The 20178-nt window shown below is 41.5% G+C and overlaps 1 protein-coding gene across 4 annotated transcripts in view; it reads left to right on the forward strand.

The window, feature by feature from the left end:
• LOC140212028 (serine/threonine-protein phosphatase 2B catalytic subunit beta isoform) overlaps positions 1-20178 on the forward strand; it is a 109396-nt gene that overhangs the window by 35902 nt on the left and 53316 nt on the right. For all 4 annotated transcript variants that reach the window (XR_011889625.1, XM_072282404.1, XM_072282402.1 and 1 more), the window contains exon 2: positions 16680-16880. Coding sequence is in view for 3 of the 4 variants with exons in the window: in XM_072282404.1 (XP_072138505.1) it covers positions 16680-16880 (201 nt within the window). In the remaining variant the exon portion in view is untranslated. The remainder of the gene's footprint in view (positions 1-16679; positions 16881-20178) is intronic.

Genomic DNA, 20178 nt, shown 5'->3' on the forward strand with positions numbered 1-20178 from the left:
TTTCCTGTAACACCCTGGCCTCTCATCTTGTTTATCAGCTTCTGGTGCAGCACCTTGTTAAAGGCCTTCTGAAAATCCAAGTACACAACATCCACTGATTCTCCTTTGTCTATCCTGCTTGCTATTTCTTCAAAGAATTCCAACAGATTTATCAGGCAAAATTTTCCCTTCAGGAAATTCGGACTTTGGCTCATTTTATCATGTGCTTCCAAGTACCCTGACCCACATCCTTAATAATCGACTCCAACATCTTCCCAACCACTGACATCAGGGTAACTGGCCTATACTTTCCCATCTTCTGCCTCTCCCTTTTTTGAAGTGTGAAGTGACATTTGCAATTTTCCAGTCCTCCAGAACCATGCCGGACTCTATTAATTCTTGAAAGATCATTATTAGTACCTCCACAATCTCCTCAGCTACCTCTTTCTAACCCTGGGGTGTAGTCCATGAGGTCCAGTGACTTACAGTATCTACCTTTGGAACTTTTAGCTTCCCAAGCACCATCACCTTAGTACAGCAACTGCACTCACTTCTGCCCCTTGACACTCAAACTTACCGCGTACTGCTAGTGTCTTCTACAGTGAAGACTGATGCAAAACACTTATTCAGTTCGTCTGCCAATTCCTTGTCCCCTATTATTATCTCTCCTGAATAATTTTCCAGCAGTCCAATCTCTATTCTCTTTTCCTCTTTATGTATCTGAAAAAGCTTTCGGTATCACTTTTGATTTTTATTGGCTAGCTTACCTCCATATTTAATCTTTTTCCCCCTTATGGTTTTTTTAGTTGCATTCTGTTGATTTTTAAAGATTTTCCCAATCAATTGCCCACTAATTTTTGTTCTATTATGTGCCTTCATATATGGCTCAACCTCAGGCTGCTCCAGAATGGCACCTTGGAGGCATTACACAAATTCTCTGGGGATCCAGCTCTGTATATTATAATCCCCCATGACTATTGTAACATTGCCTTATGACATGTTTTTGTATCTCCTGCATCCTGGCTGCTTTTTGGAGAGCTGTAACTAAATTCCATAAGGGTCTTCTTACCCTTGCAACACATGCAAAATGCTGGATGAACTCAGCAGGCCAGGCAGCCTCTATGGAAAGGAGTACAGTTGAAGATTCGCACTGAGACCCTTCCTCCTGACAGGTCCCAAAATGTTGACTGTACTCTTTTCCATGTATGCTGCCAGGCCTGCGGAGTTCTTCCAGCTTTTTATGTGTGTTGCTTGGATTTCCAGCATCTGCAGATTTTCTCTTGTTTGTTCCCACCCTTGCAGTTTTTTAACTCTACTCAGAAGGATTCTACATCTTCCAGTCCTACATCACCTCTTTCTAACAATTCAATTTCATTCTTTACCAGCAGAGCCATTCCTCCTTCTCTTTTGCCTAACTGCCTGTCCTTTTGATAGATTGTGTGTCCTTGGATATTAAGCTCCCAACTGGAGTTGTCTTTCAGCCATGAGTCCGTAATGCCATAACACCATACCCGCCAATCTCTTAATTGCTCTGCAAACCTGCCCATAAAATTGAATTTCATCTATGTTTACTTAAGGTGCTTCTTAAAATATGGGAAGTGGTATGTGTTTTCCAGTATCTTGCCATGGCCTTTTGTTTTCTGAGAGTGGTTTTGTGCAGGTAGGTTGGGAGAGGACTTTTATGGTGTAGATGTTAAGTATAAGGCTCCTTTTTTTGTGTCCTTCAGTGGCTAAGTCAGTGATGACTTGGTGCTTGGCCTCCAAGTGCAAGCATATTCAGTGGGTGACTGAAACTCAACCACTGAATCGTGGATTTTGTGAGCAGACGGTGATAAGCATCCGATGTAACTCAGTTGATAGCATTCTTGGCAAAAGTATTTGAACCCTCCCATGACCTCCGTCTACTTAAAGTTTAGAAAGTAGTATAAAGAGAGTTGTGGTAAATCAGTAAAGTTCATTTTCTCTTGCATATTTATATGTTATAATGTTCAGAGCTCTGGGTGTAATACATGAATCTAATGAAAGACATACGTAGAAAACACTGAGGAGTCTTAGGAACTTGTAAAACTGGATCTAAATATTGTTAGCTCAATACGGCATCAGTATGAGATTATATTTAATTTTACTGAGAACTGCCATTGTTCAGATCTTCATCGCCATATTAATTGTTGAAATTAGAAGTTACTTATTTTTTCAGAAAATGCATTGTTATTCAGCTATTGCATTTTTTTCCTCCATGATGCTAATTACTTTTCTTTTGTAAGCAGGTCATGTGTTTTGGAGCATGTTAGAATCAAAACTGAAAAGTGTTAAGTTGAAGCTGTAGGTAAATTGAGGTAATTATTTAATGAAACATATTGTGAATAGGAGATAACAAGAGGGTAAAGAACAAGATACTTTAGGTACAAAATGATTAAGAACTAATCTCAAATTATGGGCCACGTTTGGGGTCTGTTTGAGACAGAAACACTATTTTAAGAAGCACTAAGAGCAGTTGATAGAAAAAGTATTGTGATGTTTTGAGATAGAGCAAGTGTCTTTAGAATTTTGCTCACATTCACGACAGGTGGCTGACTTGAACAGGTTAGGTTATATCTTGTAATCATTTTTAAGTATTGGCCGATAATGAGAAAGAATAAATCAGAATAAGAATGGAGCGAGTTTTGCGATTTGATGCAGTGATATTCAAATTAGATGCTAGCTGTGAGTTTACCATTTGAAACTCTCCCTCCATAGATAACTAGGGAAACAACTAAATATCGATTTGGGATTATGACAATATGGAAAGATACCTGGTCTCTGCCCCTCCCTCCCCTCCCCCTCCCCGTGTGCTCATGTTCCCATGTTCTGAAGTAATCAAGAAGGATAATTGATATAATTTGCTGCTTCCTGCACGCATGCAGAACTCATTGACTTTATTAACTTTGCCTCCAACTTTCACCCTGCCCTCAAGTTTACCTGGTCCATTTCCGACACCTCCCTCCCCTTTCTAGATCTTTCTGTCTCTGTCTCTGGAGACAGCTTATCCACTGATGTCTACTATAAGCCTACTGACTCTCACAGCTACCTGGACTATTCCTCTTCTCACCCTGTCTCTTGCAAAAACGCCATCCCCTTCTCGCAATTCCTCCGTCTCCGCTGCATCTGCTCTCAGGATGAGGCTTTTCATTCTAGGACGAGGGAGATGTCTTCATTTTTTAAAGAAAGGGGCTTCCCTTCTTCCACTATCAACTCTGCTCTTAAACACATCTCCCCCATTTCACATACATCTGCTCTCACTCCATCCTCCCGCCACCCCACTAGGAATAGGGTTCCCCTGGTCCTCACCTACCACCCCACCAGCCTCCGGGTCCAACATATTATTCTCTGTAACTTCCGCCACCTCCAACGGGATCCCACCACTAAGCACATCTTTCCCTCCCCCCCCCCCCCGCATTCCACAGGGATCGCTCCCTACACAACTCCCTTGTCCATTCGTCCCCCCCATCCCTCCCCACTGATCTCCCTCCTGGCACTTATCCGTGTAAATGGAACAAGTGCTACACATGCCCTTACACTTCCTCCCTTACCACCATTCAGGGCCCCAAACAGTCCTTCCAGGTGAGGCAACACTTCACCTGTGAGTCGACTGGGGTGATATACTGCGTCCGGTGCTCCCGATGTGGCCTTTTATATATTGGCGAGACCCGACGCAGACTGGGAGACCGCTTTGCTGAACATCTACGCTCTGTCCGCCAGAGAAAGCAGGATCTCCCAGTGGCCACACATTTTAATTCCACATCCCGTTCCCATTCTGACATGTCTATCCACGGCCTCCTCTACTGTAAAGATGAAGCCACACTCAGGTTGGAGGAACAACACCTTATATTCCATCTGGGTAGCCTCCAACCTGATGGCATGAACATCGACTTCTCTAACTTCCGCTAGGCCCCACCTCCCCCTCGTACCCCATCTGTTACTTATTTTTATGCACACATTCTTTCTCTCACTCTCCTTTTTCTCCCTCTGTCCCTCTGAATATACCTCTTGCCCATCCTCTAGGTCCCCCCCCACCCCCGTCTTTCTCCCGGACCTCCTGTCCCGTGATCCTCTCGTATCCCCTTTTGCCTATCACCTGTCCGGCTCTTGGCTCCATCCCTCCCCCTCCTGTCTTCTCCTATCATTTTGGATCTCCCCCTCCCCCTCCAACTTTCAAATCCCTTACTCACTCTTCCTTCAGTTAGTCCTGACGAAGGGTCTCGGCCTGAAACGTCGACTGCACCTCTTCCTACAGATGCTGCTTGGCCTGCTGCATTCACCAGCAACTTTGATGTGTGTTGCTTGAATTTCCAGCATCTGCAGAATTCCTGTTGTTTGAGGATAGTTGATATGTTGATTCTTGTTATTGCTGCTTAATTTTATATCCTGCAGATATGCATTCTTGACTGTTAGAAAATTAAACACTTCTACCACATAGTTGCATGATGAGTGCTCTTGATTAATTTATATTGAAAGTAGTGTGAGAGCAGTAAAAACACGACTATCTATATATTCATTTAAAAATGCGCATCATTAAATTAAAACTGCCCATATATTTAAAAACAAAATCAGAAAATGTTGGAAAAGTTCAGCAGGCCAGGCAGCATCTGTGGAAAGAGAAACAGCTAACCTTCAAGCTGAGGACTTCTCTGATGAAACATTTTTGATCTGAAACGTGAACTTTTTTCCACAGATGCTATCTGCCATGCTGAAACTTTCTAGCACTTCCTGTTTTTATTTGAGATTTCAAGCACATATCAAAGTTTCACACAGATGTCAAAGAAATTATTTCTCTGGACATCTGTAGAGCCGTTCAAGTGTTCGCTACCATTTTCATTCTCTGGGCTCAGGATAAAAACCATAAAGGATTTTCACCTGTAACAGCACTGCAACAATGAGCACGGCAATTCTCATGCTTGGCATTGAACTACAACCTGATTTTGTAGATTGTTGTGTTCTTACTGCTCTCTCACTGCCATCAATACAAGTTAATCAAGAGCATGCATCATGCAATTGGAATTGAACTGCTAACCTATGAACTTTTGGTAATATAAATTTTACAAGGTGTCTGAGGTAGTATAGTTCTCTGAGCCATCAGAGAGAGATAAAGCTGAATCTGCAAAGCTCTGCTGGGATACTGTGGTATAAAAATGAAAACCAGAAGAGAATTGCTTCCACTTTGCATCCTGTCATCAGTTTCTGCCGGACAGGTCTGGTGTATGAATGGGCATTACCAATCACACAGAAGTCAGAAAATTTATTTTACTTCAATGTTTTTAGAAATTGTTAGTGTTTTAATTTGACTTTAATTTTGCTTTTTAATTTCAAAACTTTATTATATTAATATTTGAACCTTGATGAATAGATTTTAAATTTTGTAAATGGCAAACTTCAGAAAAATTCTATCGAACGCTGAAAGGCATTCCAGGGTTGGTCCTCAAGAGGTAATGCGAAGGCTTGTTACTAAGGGGCCACTCATTGACTCTGAAGCTGTCTGTATACAGAAGAAGTGAGTATGGGTAATCTGACTAAATAGTAGATCAAGTCTAATGATTTGCCCTTGTGTTTTTCCTGTCATAAAATGTGAGTCATTGAAAGACCTCAAGTCTCTGGGAGGGACATTTGTGCATTTTCTGCTTGTTCTATAATATTTGTCAAAATAATTGTCCAAGTTTTTAGAGAATAATATATTTATTGTTTGTTCATGGATCTAGGTTATGTTTTAAACCAAAAAGATTATGTAAGTTGTTGGAGTTGATTATTAACACATGCTTACACCTCTTGACGTCAGGCCATATTCCAGGATTAAAACCCACTGGAATGATCATTCCAAGCATGTAACACTTGTGTTGAAACTTTGGTCAAATCAGTGCTCATACTTTATATTATAAACATAACCCGAAGATTGTTGATCTGTACTAGAGTTCCCAGGGATCTGTTTTATATGAAGTGATTTTTTTTTTTGTCCAATGCCACCTTCTCTCTTTTTTTTACCTTAGTCCTCTTTCAGCTACTTTGATGGCACTGGATTACTGGAAAGGCCTTGAAGAAGCAATCTTCCCATCAAAACATTGCTGTCTGGTTATATTTTTCCTAGTGATCTGATCTCTCTAGGTCGGTAGAAAAGAGCCCTGCTATTTTTGCTACCATTGGACATGCTGAGGATTCAGGAAAAGTCAGGTCCTGGAAACTACTGGACGTGCAGTGTTTGGCTCCATTTTACAATGTGTCATCGTTGGCAAGAGTGTCAGCCATCTGCACTTAAAAGTATACTGTCAGTGTCCTGTTGAAGGGTCTTGGCCCGAAACATCAACTGTACTCTTTTCCATAGACGCTGCTGGCCTGCTGAGTTCCCCTAGCATTTTGTGTGTGGTGCTGTCAATGTAACAGCACCTTTTATATTCCACCCCCAAACAAAGTACCATTGCAGTAACATGTAATAATGTGCATGTCACTTGTGATAATTTCTGCAAGCTGTCAATTTCATTGAAATCTAAGATTGTAACTTTGCAATCAATGCCATGAGAGTAGCAGCTGTCAATCATCTATTGATTCCTTAACTCTCAGTATTATTTGTGGACACTTTAGGGAACTTGGTTTGCCCACAGGTGCAATGTAACAACATTCAGGAATGAAGTTGTTTTGCAAGCCGACATTCACTCCAACCCATCCTCAATCCTTTGGCACCAATCCATCTTCCCTGTCACCAGCATGTTAGGCAGAAACACAGCACTCAGCAATATCACTCCAGCACTTCAGTTGCTTCCTGTGACCTTATCATCAAGATGGGCAGTCATGACCTTCAGGTTTCCTAATATACAATGGATTTCCATTAAATGAGCCATTGGTTAATCGGGGCAGTTATTTATTTGGGACAACTCTTGAAAGAACAAAACCAAATCAAGAAAATAGCTGGGATTCCCTTTGTTTATTTGGGTCACCAAGCCGCTTAATTGATGCAGGCACTGTTGCCGAACAGTTTCTAACTAGTGTCAGTCACGGGCACTTGTGTGGCCATTAGAAACTACACTGTGCTTAGAGTGATCAAGTTTTTAAATAGTGTCAGTGGCATGTGATTGTATTCAAAAAGCAGTGAATTTTGTCACTGATAGTTGGTGAGAAATAAACAGTAAGCCAACTCAGAACTGTTTTGCTCAGCGCAGTTTCAAGTATTCAGGCTTGGAGATGCCAGAAACAGCTGGCAGTGAAAATGATGTGATTTCACTATGTCAACAAGTTAGGAATTACGAAGGTATTGACAAACATTGAATGTTTTGTAACTGGGTTTGAAGATAGACGTTTGAGCATTAGAGTGATGACATTTATTGTGCTTTTCCACTTATCAGGGAATACCATGAAATGCAATATCAACTTTAAAAACATTGGCATTTCAGAATCAGCTAAGATCAAACTCTATGTAAATGTAGAAACTTGACCACAAACACTGCAGCTTTCATCAATCTAGCTAGTAATTATTGATGGGAATTCATACGTCTAATCATAGTGTCCCACAAAAATGGGAGTAGTGGTGATGATCAGTATTCGTTAGGGACATGGAAGTTTATGAAAAATTGAGAATAGAGGACTTTTAGAATGTGGAATCCAATCAGTGAACCACATTGGCAACTCCTTTACTGCATGTATGCATTATGGAGGAATACGTTATTGACAATGATGAAGTTATTTAAAGAGGTTGATAGATCACAAATATAATAGCTGGTTTAAATCTTGATCTTCAAGCACCTAGATGGCTAAAGATGTTGGTAATTACATCAATACCCGCTTACTGTGAAAGGTGGCACCCAAAATACTGGTAATTGTCTGTGTTTTCCAATGTCTTACCATGGATCTTTATTTTCTGAAAGTGGTTTTGTACGATTGGGGTAGGTTGGTGGGGGTTTGGTGTTCCAGATGTTTAGTGTAAGTCCTTTTCTCTCATATCCTTAAGTGATTAAGTCAGGAATTACTTAGGTCATAGTTTTTATACCCAGTTACTGGGGAATTCAGTTGTGTAGTGCTGTTTAGTTTCAGCAGTATGCAGTTGCAAATTGAAAATTTTCTCTCTCACAATGAAATGTAATAATGACCATTTCTGAATCACATGGAAAAGTTAGCACATCCTGATGTCTTTCACCTGTGCAATCTCTATGTGTTATTCCAAGTTTTATTTGCATCATTCCCTGTACGTTATTCATTTTGAGGCACAGGTAGGGAATTTGGATTACTTGCACTGGGATACCCATTTTTGAACAGTGCCTGGAAATCGTGGCCTTACTAATACAACACAGGCCTGGGATATATACAGTGCAAGTAGTTTGCTCACTTACTTCCTTGGACCCTCATCAACCCCTACCCTTTCTATGAACCATTTCCCCGTCCTCCAATAATTTGACCACGACTACTGTTGTACCCCCATCAAAACTTCTAGAAGGGAAAGTCAGGTGGAACATTTTCCTCAGCTGCAGCCCAGAGTGCCATTTAAGTTGGCTCCTGCATCTCATGTTCCAGCACAACTTTACAGGTGATATTACAAAAATAAGAGATTACACTAACCAGGTTATCATTATGTGCTGTTTGGTCCTCATTCTTTTTGAGCACAGTTATCATATTGGCAGTTTTCCGGTGCTTCTATACATCCTCTAAAGATGTCTGGAAAATGAAAAACTGATGCATCCACTATTATGGTGACCACTTCTTTTAGAATTATCAGCTACAAGTCATCAGATCTAGGGAATTTGCTAGTCTTCAACCCCATCACTTCACTTAATACTTATTCTTTAGGGATGCTAAGGGTAACTAAAATCTATTTTTGTTTGGTTAATTTCATGCTTGTAGGACTATCTACCATAAAGATTGATAAATGATGGCCATTTAATTTCTATACAATCTCCAAGAGGCCTGTGCTTGTCCTCTCTTTGCATTTCACTTAAGCTCTTTCATTAGTTTTTGTACTTATGACTCATTTGTCCTTAATTTTCTCCTTGATTATATTCAGTCCTCCGTTTATGGATTCTGAACTTATCCCAATCTTCTGGCATGCTGATAACTTTTGCTGCTTTTTATGTTATATTCTTCTACTTAACACCATAAGGCCATAAGATGTAGGAGCAGAATCAGGCCGTTTGGCCCATCGAGTCTGCTCCACGATTTCATCATGGCTGATCTAATTTTCCTCTCAGCTTCAATCTCCTGCCTTCTCCCTGTATCCCTTCATGCCCTGATCAATAAAGCGTCTATCGACCTTTGTCCCAAATATACTAAGACTTGGCCTCTATAGCTGCCTGTAGCAAAGAATTCCACAGATTCACCACTCCCTGGCTAAAGAAATTCTTCCTCATTTCCGTTCTAAAAGGGCACCCCTCTATTCTAAGGCCATCTTAGATAAGATCAGAGGAAACATCCTCTCCTCATCCACTCTATGAAGGCCTTTCAATATTTGAAAGGTTTCAATGAGGTCACTCCTCATTCTTCTGAATTCCAGTGAATACTGGCCTGGAGCCATCACACACTCTTCATATAACAAGCCATTCAATTCTGGAATCATTTTCGTGGGCCTTCTTTGAACCCTCTCCAGTTTCAACACATCCTTTCTAAGGGGCGTAAACCTGCTCACAATGCGTTAAGTGAGGCCTCACAGGTGCTTTATAAAGTTTCAACATTACATCCTTGTTTTTATATTCTAGTCCTCTTGAAATGAATGCTAATATTGTACTTGCCTTCCTCCCTCAACCTGCAAATTAAGCTTTAGGGAATCCTGCACAAGGACTCCCAAGTCCCTTTGCGCCTCAGGTTTTTGTAATTTCTCTCCATTTAGAAAATGGTTAACCCCTTCATTTCATCTACTAAAATGCATGACCATGCACTTCCCAGCACTGTATTCCATCTGCCATTTCTTTGTTCAACTCTGCACGGATGGAAAGTGCGTAAGGAACTGGCCAGATTTGCCTTGAATTCTGGTGCTGGTGCCGATACACTGCCAGCTGGTTATTGCACTGTACTGCTGCTGCAAAAAAACAAATTTCATGATATACGTGAGTGATGATACACCTAATTCCGATATGGGTCTCAGTTGTGGTCTGAGAGTGGAAAAGAGGCAGGGAAAGGAGAATGATGGTTGACAAAAGGGGAAGTGAGAAGAGAGGGAGCGGGAAGCACCAGAAAGACATTCTGTAATAATCAATAAACCAATTGTTTGCAATCAGATTACCTTGCCTGGTGTCTCAGGGCTGGGTGTGTTTGCACCCCGCCATCTCCCCACCCGTTACATTCATTCTCTGCCACCTGTCGACACCCCGCCCGTGGCACTCCACCCTCGCCATTCCCAACTTTCTTTGCTCCTGCCAGGTTTACAAACTTGCTCCCCTTTCCGTGTTGACAAATACAGTACTAAGCAAAAGTCTTAGGCACCCTAGTTATATATATCTGCTTAAGAATTTTGCACAGTACTTTATTTCTGTGGGATCATTCACTAACCTATTTGTAACACATTATCCGATCCAAAATAGTCTATTACCTGATTAGCTTCATAGCAAATTGTTCACATAAATTATCCTGAATATATCCTAAGAAATCATTTTTGTGACTACCATTTTCAATTTGATTAATCCAGTCTATACGAAGATTAAAAATCATCTATTGAGTAATGAACCATTCTTTTTACACTATGCCCCAAACTGCCCCCTTCCCATTCCTTTATTTACAGAATGTTTTCTGATTGGTAGGAAATTCGTGCTTACAATGGGTTGTGTTTACAAACCATAAACATTCAGGCACAAATTGCACCTACAACATGCAACAAATTTGTGGGAGTTTGTGCTACTGGGACGTTGCCTTATGAGAAACTGGATACACTGGGTACAGACCTCAACATAATTATTTAAGAACATGAGTGTCTAGAACCATGTAAATCAAAACAGATACTAGTACCTTTTAAAGGAGACAAAACTGAAATAAAAATGAATGTGTAAGATTAGGAAATCCCCAACTGATTTTGTTTTTGCATGAGAAAATTCCACAGTAATCCACTGCTAAATGTCGATCTTCTCAAATAGCAGTGATGCGCTGCTGCGATCAGCTATATTCAGCACACTCTTGGGCTGTCTGTGCTGTTGTCCAAGTTAACTATATTCCTGACTGATTCGTATTATCTAATCGTTCAATTTTTTTGTTTAAAGTTGTTGTCAAGTTTTCCTTCAAAGAATATTGTTCTTCCCTGCTGACATCTGACCACCTAACACCAAATGTCTGTGATAGTTCTTAGTTGTGTCACTCAAAAGTAATGTCATTGGATTTGGTATTTGAGTGATACTGTATATATTTTTGGCTGTGATGGTCCCATTTCCATAAGTTGAGATTGATTTAACACAGTAGCAGGGTTTCCCAGTAAGGATATCCCTTCCTGCTTCCCTTGTGGTCAGTGTCTTGCATGACCTTTGCTACAGAAATGTTGGACATTTTTAGATATGAAAGGTTTGAAATGAAAAGAAATTTCATTACATTTCATAGAGCCAATAATTTGAATGCTGTATCATTTAGCAGATGTAATGTTCTTTCATTTAAGTCAGTCTAAAACCCAAAATGCCCCATCATACTGTTCTGTGACTTGAAATTCAAGAGGTCCCATCACCATCAAAAAGAAAACCATAAATGCACAAAAATCTGTATTTTTTGCTAAAGTCCAATATACAGGTTTCCCCCGCCATCCGAAGGTAGAGCATTCCTATGAAACGGTTCGTAAGCCGGAATGTCGTAAAGCAAAGAAGCAATTACCATAACTTATATGGGAGAAATTTGTGAGCGTTTGCAGACCCAAAAATAACCTACCAAATCATGCCAAATAACACATAAAACCTAAAATAACAGTAACATATAGTAAAAGCAGAAATGATATGATGATGCACAGCCTATATAAAGTAGAAATACTTTTCCACAATCATTGCTGCACTGTTCTCCATAGCGAAAATCTCACGCAAGCGCTCTCCGCAAAAACACGGCGCACGCGCTCTCCAGTAACCTTTAGGCTATGAATCTGCCAAATCATACCAAATAACACGTAAAAGTACACAACCGATATAAAGTAGAAGTAATGTATGTACAGTGTAGTATCACTTACCAGAATTGGGACAGCGCTGAGCACACTGATGATGGTGTGTTAGGCTGAGTCATTGGAGGTTGGGGTGGTGCAGTGGTCCCCACCCTCCGGGCCACTGACCGATACCAATCCGCGAAGCATCCAGGGGTAGCCGGGATGTACCCAGTGCATCTTTAAGAAAACAAACAAGCTAATTAATTAGGTGCCGCCCGGCACGTAAATGTCGGCCCAGATCAGAGGCGACGCAATTGGCAATTGTCTGTGATCTGGGCTGACATTTACGTGCTGGGTGGCACCTAATAATTAGCTTGTTTATTTCGACATTTTTTCTTAAAGATGTTCTAGGTGCATTCTAACTACCGCTGCATTCTCTGCGACAATGTATCGGTCCGCGGCCCGGGGATTGTGGTGGTGGGACACTGGAGTGTCATCTGTTTCCATCAGGGCAGGCAGGTCATCTTCTTGTATGTTTGCCTGCCTCGATTTTGAAGGTCGAGGTTCGTCGTCTGCTGTGGCTGATGTGGAAGGCTTGCTTGACTGCTTAGCCTCGCGCATTTTTCTATCATACAGTTCTTTGTAAGCACTCAAACCATCTTGCAAATATGCTCTAAACTGACATACCCTTTCAAAATTGAAGTCATACTTTATCATTGCAGCAAAAATCTCAGCAGTTGCTTCACGTTCAGTTCCTGGACGACTTCACTTTCAGTCGGTTGGCTACTGCATTCAGTTTCGATTGTTATACTTTCCTCTTCCAATTGCATCACCTCTTCATCTATCAGTTCTAGGTTATGGGATGCCAAAACCTCTTCAACATCACCTTCGTCAACTTCTGCAAGCCAAACTCACTTTGTCCTTACTTCGTTCACCACGATCGAAAGGCTTAATTCTGTCTAGTTTTATGCTAAGTGTAACACCCTTATGAGCTCTTTTAGGCTTTTTGGATACCTTAGAACTCATCTTGCTAACAGATGCTCACAGGTACGTGTTTAAGCAATGCCGGCGAGAATGCCGTTCCGAATCTGGGGGAGGAGCGGCTGCTCGGGGCGCGCGCTGCCTTTTATCGCGCGCTGCTTTTTTCGTATCTGTGCAAGTACCTTCTGTTAGCGAAAACAGGTAACTAATGTAGGTCTTTCGTAACAGTGAGGTTTCGTAAAACAAACGTTCGAAAAGCTGGGGTCATCTGTATATCCAAACAAATTATTGAACTATTGAACAAAATATTGAATTATGAGTCTGATTTAAGGCATTTGCATGATGTGGCTTCCCATCTGGAGCCCGTGATCAGAGGCTGCTGATATTGAATTGCCTATCCTTTCCAGTAGTTCTTTGCCAAAGCTTTCACATGTGTACAGTGTATTTCCCTAATGACTATCAGATTGGTGAAGGATGTTGGTCTTAGAATTATAGAGTCATACAAAGTCCAAAGTAAATTTATTATTAAAGTATATATATGGCAGCATATATAACTCTGAGATTCATTTCCTTGTGGGTATGCACAGTATATGCAAAGAGAAAAAGAAGAAAATAATAATAAATAAGCAATGAATATTGGTTCTAAAGGTTGTGGGAACAGTTCAGTGTTGGGGTGCGTGAGGATGAATGAAGTTATCCCCCACTGGTTTGAGGGGTAATAACTGTTCTTGAACTTGGTGGTGTGGATCCTGAGGCTCCTGTACCTCATCTATGATGGCAGCTATGAGAAATATGCATATATCCCGGAAATTGGTCCTGCAGCCCAACTTGTCCATATCTTCCAACCTAGTCCATTTGCCAGCATCTGCCCACATTCCTCTAAGCCTTTCTTATCCACGTACCTGTGTAAATGTCTTGTTGTAATTGTGCCTGCTTTTATCACTTACTCTGGTAGTGTGTTCTATATACCTACCGCTAACTGTGTGGAAAAGTCTGTCTCTCTTTACATGTTTCTCCTTTCACCTAAATTCTATGCGTTCTGGATTTTGACTCCCCTACCCACGGAAAAAGACGATACATTTTATTTATGCTCTCCTTGATTTTATAACCTTACCTCGGCCTCCTTTGCTCCAAGGAAAACATTCTCATTCCATCTAATCTCTTACAGATGTTAAACATGAGAGCAACCCTTTACATTTAAATACGGGTATTGAATGTTATTTAGTATGTTGCTTCCACCAAGTGTGCACCTAGAGAGCATTCATCTATGTACTTTTAGCTTGGTCATGGAGGTAATTCTGATGTAGAAAGCATTCATCTGTGTACTTTAACTTGGTCATCAAGGTAGTTGTGATTTTGGTCCTGGCCTTCCATCTGAGGATGCCTTGTATTCTCCCAAGTTTTATTAATTAGTCCCAACTCACCAGGACACTTTAGGGGCTAAAATGGAGGTACTACAGCATAAAGACTGACAGGTAGATAGGAAGGATGATACAGCCTTGGTTTACTCCAATCTGCATTGCCATCTGTGTCATTGATCTGTTGTTGAACGTCATGATTTGTACCTCGTAGTAGTTAGGATGATGAAGACTTGTCAACCAGCCAGTTTAATGAAGGTCCCCCATAGTTCCTGACTGCTAATGGAAGCTAAGAAGACCACATATAATTCTGCATTTCTCTTGTTTTTGTTCTGCTCTCCAGATCACATCCATTGTGCCTCCTCATGGCTGAGATCTTCATTGTATCTCTGGGAGGATCTCTTTAACCACTGGGAAGTTGACTATCTTAGTGGCAGATTGTAGGCAGGCACTTTTGTAGTTATTATAAATCATATTGCTTTTTGAAAATAGTGAATCTGAGATGCCAAAATCCTTTTCTCAGGTGAGTGAGGTGAGGTCACAAGTTTACAAGTTAACAATGGTAAAGAAGATTGAGAATTTATTTTGTCATGTCTATAAAGAGGAATTTAGCTTTGTACATTATCTTGTTGTTGCTCTGCCCCAAGATGCATCATACTAAATAAATTCTGTTTTATCAGAATCATTTTCACTCTCTAGGCAAATGCAAAGTGCAGCTGTGCAATGCAAGGTCCCATAAATAGCAAATAGGTTAAATGACCAATTATTTTTGGTCGGGTTGGTTAAGGGAGAAATGTTGGCTAGTCACCAGGAGAGTTTATCTTTACGTAGCTGTATGTGACCTGTGTTCACCTATCACCCACCAGTTCTTACTCTACACCCTCTGCTCACCCTTTTACACTGGCTGTCTCACCTCTTTCTTCCAGGGAAGATGAAGGATCTTGAACTAGAGCAATGTGCCTGACCTTCTGAGTTCCTCCATTTTTCTGAGTTCTGAGGTCCTCCAAAGACTGCATCTGCAGTCTTTCTTGTGTCTCTAGCAGGAGAGTTCCATGTATCCCTTTGCATGATAGCTTGAGATGTATTACGAATTCTAGACTGGGATTCAAACTCTTGAAGGATAGCATATCTGAGAATGTAGTGCTCACTAAGTACTGGCCTAGAGTTAGAGCTGAATATATGTCTGACTCAAGTGAGCATAGACAAGCTGGTGATAATCATTTTATAAAATCATATTTTCTGTGAAATAGTGGAGACTTCAATATGACTCAATTTAGTAATTCTGGTTTGAAGGTATTTTTATAATTAATCTTCACATTTTGAAAGTTTTTTCGAATCACTGGAGGTATCCAACACCTTTGGTGTATCTGGAAGTGTACAAATGAATATTATGATCAAATTAATGCATTTTGCATATTTGCAGCTCAATGAAAGTTTTATAAATCTTTTTTCTACTAACTTCGTCCTGTTAAGTCCTCAAGTGATATTGATCCTGATGATCATGTTGCTTCTGCTAGTTATTCCAAAGGTGTTACAGGCTTTACAGTACCTCACCCATTTATTGACCTGAATGTTGAGAGTTGAAATTAATTCAACCATTTTAGGGCATTGCAACCCAATTGTCAGCTGTAATACCCTATTGTAGAATTCGGACCAGTGCAGTGCTATAGATTAAGCCTGGAATTTATAATCCTTGTGACACAAGGCCATATAGAAAAGCTTCTTGATCTGTTATGCCAAAACTGTGTGTGATGACAACACAGGGAGGAAGAATGAGGAAAAGAAGAATCACAGTGTCAATCAGTGGAGCTGCCATTCACAGTTCTTTTAAATGTGCACTCATTTTATTTTCCACTCCTTTCTCTCTCATGTACTGTCAACTTCTGTGATGTTGACACTGTGCTGGGCAATGAAGGGGTTCAGTTTTTACAGACAGTTTTTAAGTTGGAAAATCACTTATGGTAATTGTACCTCCATAGTAGAATAATGAATTGCATCAAAAATGCACAATACTGATTAGAACTCTAACTAGTAGCGAGAGAGGAAACTAATTATGTCATTCAGAGTAATGAATATTCATATGAATATGTATATTCATACAACGTATTTTTGAATTCAGTAATAACACAGGAGCTTGTGCATGTGTTGGAGTGTTCTTAAGTCAGGTGTTTGTAACTTGGGGGCAGCTTGTACAATCCTTTGGAATTGATTCTGATTTTCAGATCAATACAGTCTGGCAGTGATGTTAATTGTTATCTGCTGCATTCGTACATAAGAAATGACACCTTATTGTATTATCTGTATCTCTTTTCTTGCAGCTGTCCCCTTTCCACCAACCAATCATTTGACATTTGAGGAGATCTTCAATGTTGATGGCAAACCCAAGGTGGACGTTTTGAAAAATCATTTAATTAAAGAAGGTCGTGTGGATGAAGAAATTGCACTTAGAATTATTAATGAGGGAGCTGCAATTCTGAGGAGAGAAAAGACAATGATTGAAGTTGAAGCACCAATAACAGGTAAGGCATTGAGAGCCATACTTGACACTAGAATAATCCCTCACTGGTTGAAGTGTCATATTTCTGTTCTCCTCTTCCTTTCATCTCATTAGAAACCTGATGCAAACTCAGTTGGAATGACTGATCCATTTTTATGTGCTCAGCGCTGTGTGTTTATGTTTGCTGTTCTTGTCAGGTTTAGAAATGGAACTGTGGAATTTGACACCTTTTATATCTGGTCATTTTATACTGTTCTTTATCAGGTATTTGGCAGAAGAAAATCAATCTTGCTGTTCAAATGATGTCTGAAGTAAATGTAGTTGAGCTGAACTGTCAAACATAGATTCCAAGCTTGGTCACATAGTAATGTTTTCCCAATTCATCTTTCAGCACTAGCTTTTTAGGTCTTTGTAAGTGCTACCAAAGATTGTTAGGAAGATAAGCTATGTATATTCAGATTTCAGAAAAAAAAACACAAGTTACTGTAAATATTGTGCAGATCAGTCAGCCTCTGAAAGAGTCATGAACGTTTCACTGAGGTTGCAAAAGTGAGTTAGGTCCATATTTTACATGCAGTGGTGCTGGAAAGTTTGTGAATCCTGTAGAATTTTCTCTATTTCTGCATAAATATGACCGAAAGTGTGATTAGATCTTCATGTGCCCTAAAACTAGATAAAGAGAACCCAATTAAATAAATAACACAAAAAAACATTATACATGTTCATTTATTTATTGAGAAAAATGATCTGCTATTACATGTATTTGTTGAAAAATATGTGAACCTTTGCTTTCAGTAACCGGTGTGACCTTGTACTGCAATAACTTCAACTCATGTTTCTGGTAATTGTTGATCAGTCCTGCACATCGGCTTGGAGGGGCTTTATGCCATTCCTCCTTACAAAACTGCTTCAACTCTGGGATGTTGGTGGACTTCTTTGCATGAACTGCTTGCTTCAGGTCCTTCCACATTTGTATAGAATTAAGGTCAGGACCTTGACTTAGCCATTCCAAAACATTTTTTCTCTCTCTGTTGTTGATTTATTCTTGCTTTTCGGATCATTGTCTTGTTGCATTATCTCTTGAGGTGGCACGGCAGGTGGCAGCAGCGACCTCTCCGGACCTGGAATTACTTTAATTAATTAATTTTTTAAAAATCTAAAGCAAAATTTAAAAAATTTGCACATGAACAACAGAGCAACCGGTGTTCATATCTACCATCGCCAGACATTGCTACAGTACAGAAATTTCCCAACAACAAACCTTCACGAGGATCTGCTGGAGAAGCTACGCGATCTCAGCCTGCTTCGGAGACCAAGTCTACAGTCCTCGGTGTCGCCTGATGCCAGTGGCCGGGGGTGGGGACGTTGTAAGCGGTGTGCGAGGAAGTGGAAGCGCGGCAAGCGGGCAGGGGTGCGTGCTAGGCTAAAAACAAACCCTAGCCAGCCGGCTCTCCTGTCCATTCCGCTCCCTGGACAATAAATTGGACTACATCTGACTCTAGTGGACTACTCGGCGGGAGTACAGAGACTGCTGTGCTTTCGTTTTCATGGAAACGTGGCTTAGCGACAGAGTTCTGGATGCCGCCATTCAGCTAGATGGGCTGGCTTAGTTTCAGGGTGACAGCGATGCAACTCTGCGGTAAAAATCACGGTGTATTTACATCAACACGGAATGGTGCGAGAACTCTGTGCTGGTCTCTGGTTATTGCTCATCGCTAGTGGAGTTTGTGACTGTTAGATGCAGACCATTTTATTTACCATGGGAATTCACCGCTGTCCTTATAGTCTGTGAACTATATGGGGCTATCAACGATCTGCAGAACGCACACCCTGATGGACTGTTCATTGTCGCCGGAGATTTTAACCACACGAATCTCAAGTCAGTGCTCCCCAAATTCCATCAGTATATGGACTTTGCAACGAGAGGGGAGAACGTGTTGAACCTTGTTTATACAAACGTCCCTGACGCATACTGGGCGGAGCCCTGCCCCCGCCTTGGTTACTCAGACCACATCTCTGTTATGCTAATGCAGACGGCTCGTCAGACGCTCCAGACCATTTCTGAAGCAGGTGAAAACCTGGCCAGCAGGAGCTATCTCTGCTCTTCAAGACTGCTTTGAGCACACTGACTGGCACATGTTCAGGGAGGCTGCAACCGATGGCGACTCTACCAACTTAGAGAAGTACACGCCATCAGTGACTAGCTACATCAGCAAGTGCATCAATGAAGTCACTGTGTCCAAGACCATCACTACACGCTCTAACCAGAAGCCATGGATGACCCGTGACTCCACCTTCAGAGCAGGCGACAAGGCAGCACTAACAACAGCAAGGGCTAAACTGTCCCGGGCCATCAGAGAGGCAAAGCATGCACACGCCCAGCAAATCCACAGCCACTTCCAGGACAGCGGTGACACGTGGCACATATGGAAGGGCATTCAGGACATCACCAACTACAGGACAACATCACCTGCCTGTGCTGGTGCTGCCTCCCTCCCAGATGGGTTGGAACAACTTCTACGCTCGTTTCGAGGCGGAAAATGACGTGGTGGTGAGGAAGACCACTCCTCCTCCCAGTGACCAGGTGCTGTGTCTTACCGTGGCCGATGTGAGGAAAACTGTATGCAGAGTCAACCCACGGAAAGCTGCTGGACCAGAAAATATTCCTGGCAGAGTGCTCAGAGGATGTGCAGACCAGCTGGCCGATGTTCTCACTGACATCTTCAGCATCTCCCTGGGCAGTCCCGCCGTTCCAACGTGCTTCAAGGCCACCACCATTGTCCCCGTGCCAAAGAAGTCTTCAGTGTCCTGCCTCAATGACTACCATCCCGCTGCTCTCACATCCATCATCATGAAATGTTTCGAGAGGCTCGTCATGAGGCACATAAAGACCCTGCTGCCCCCCTCACTGGACCCCCTGCAGTTCGCGTATCGTCCCAACCGCTCAACAGATGATGCCATCGCCACCACCCTCCACCTGGCTGTCACTCACTTGGACAAAAAAGACAGATACATTCGAAGCAACAGGCATAAAAGTTGCTGGTGAGCGCAACAGGCCGGGCAGCATCTCTAGGAAGAGGTACAGTCGACGTTTTGGGCTGAGACCCTTCGTCAAGTTCACCAGCAACTTTTATGTGTGTTGCTTGAAATTCCAGCATCTGCAGGTTTCCTCGTACATACGTTTGAATGCTGTTCATAGACTTCAGTTCAGCATTCAACACAATCATTCCTCAGCACCTGATTGGAAAGCTGAAACTGCTGGGCCTGAACACCTTCCTCTGCAACTGGATCCTAGACTTCCTGACTGGGAGACCTCAGTC

Source organism: Mobula birostris, chromosome 18 (assembly GCF_030028105.1).
Source record: "Mobula birostris isolate sMobBir1 chromosome 18, sMobBir1.hap1, whole genome shotgun sequence".
In the NCBI taxonomy this organism is placed as follows: domain Eukaryota; kingdom Metazoa; phylum Chordata; class Chondrichthyes; order Myliobatiformes; family Myliobatidae; genus Mobula; species Mobula birostris.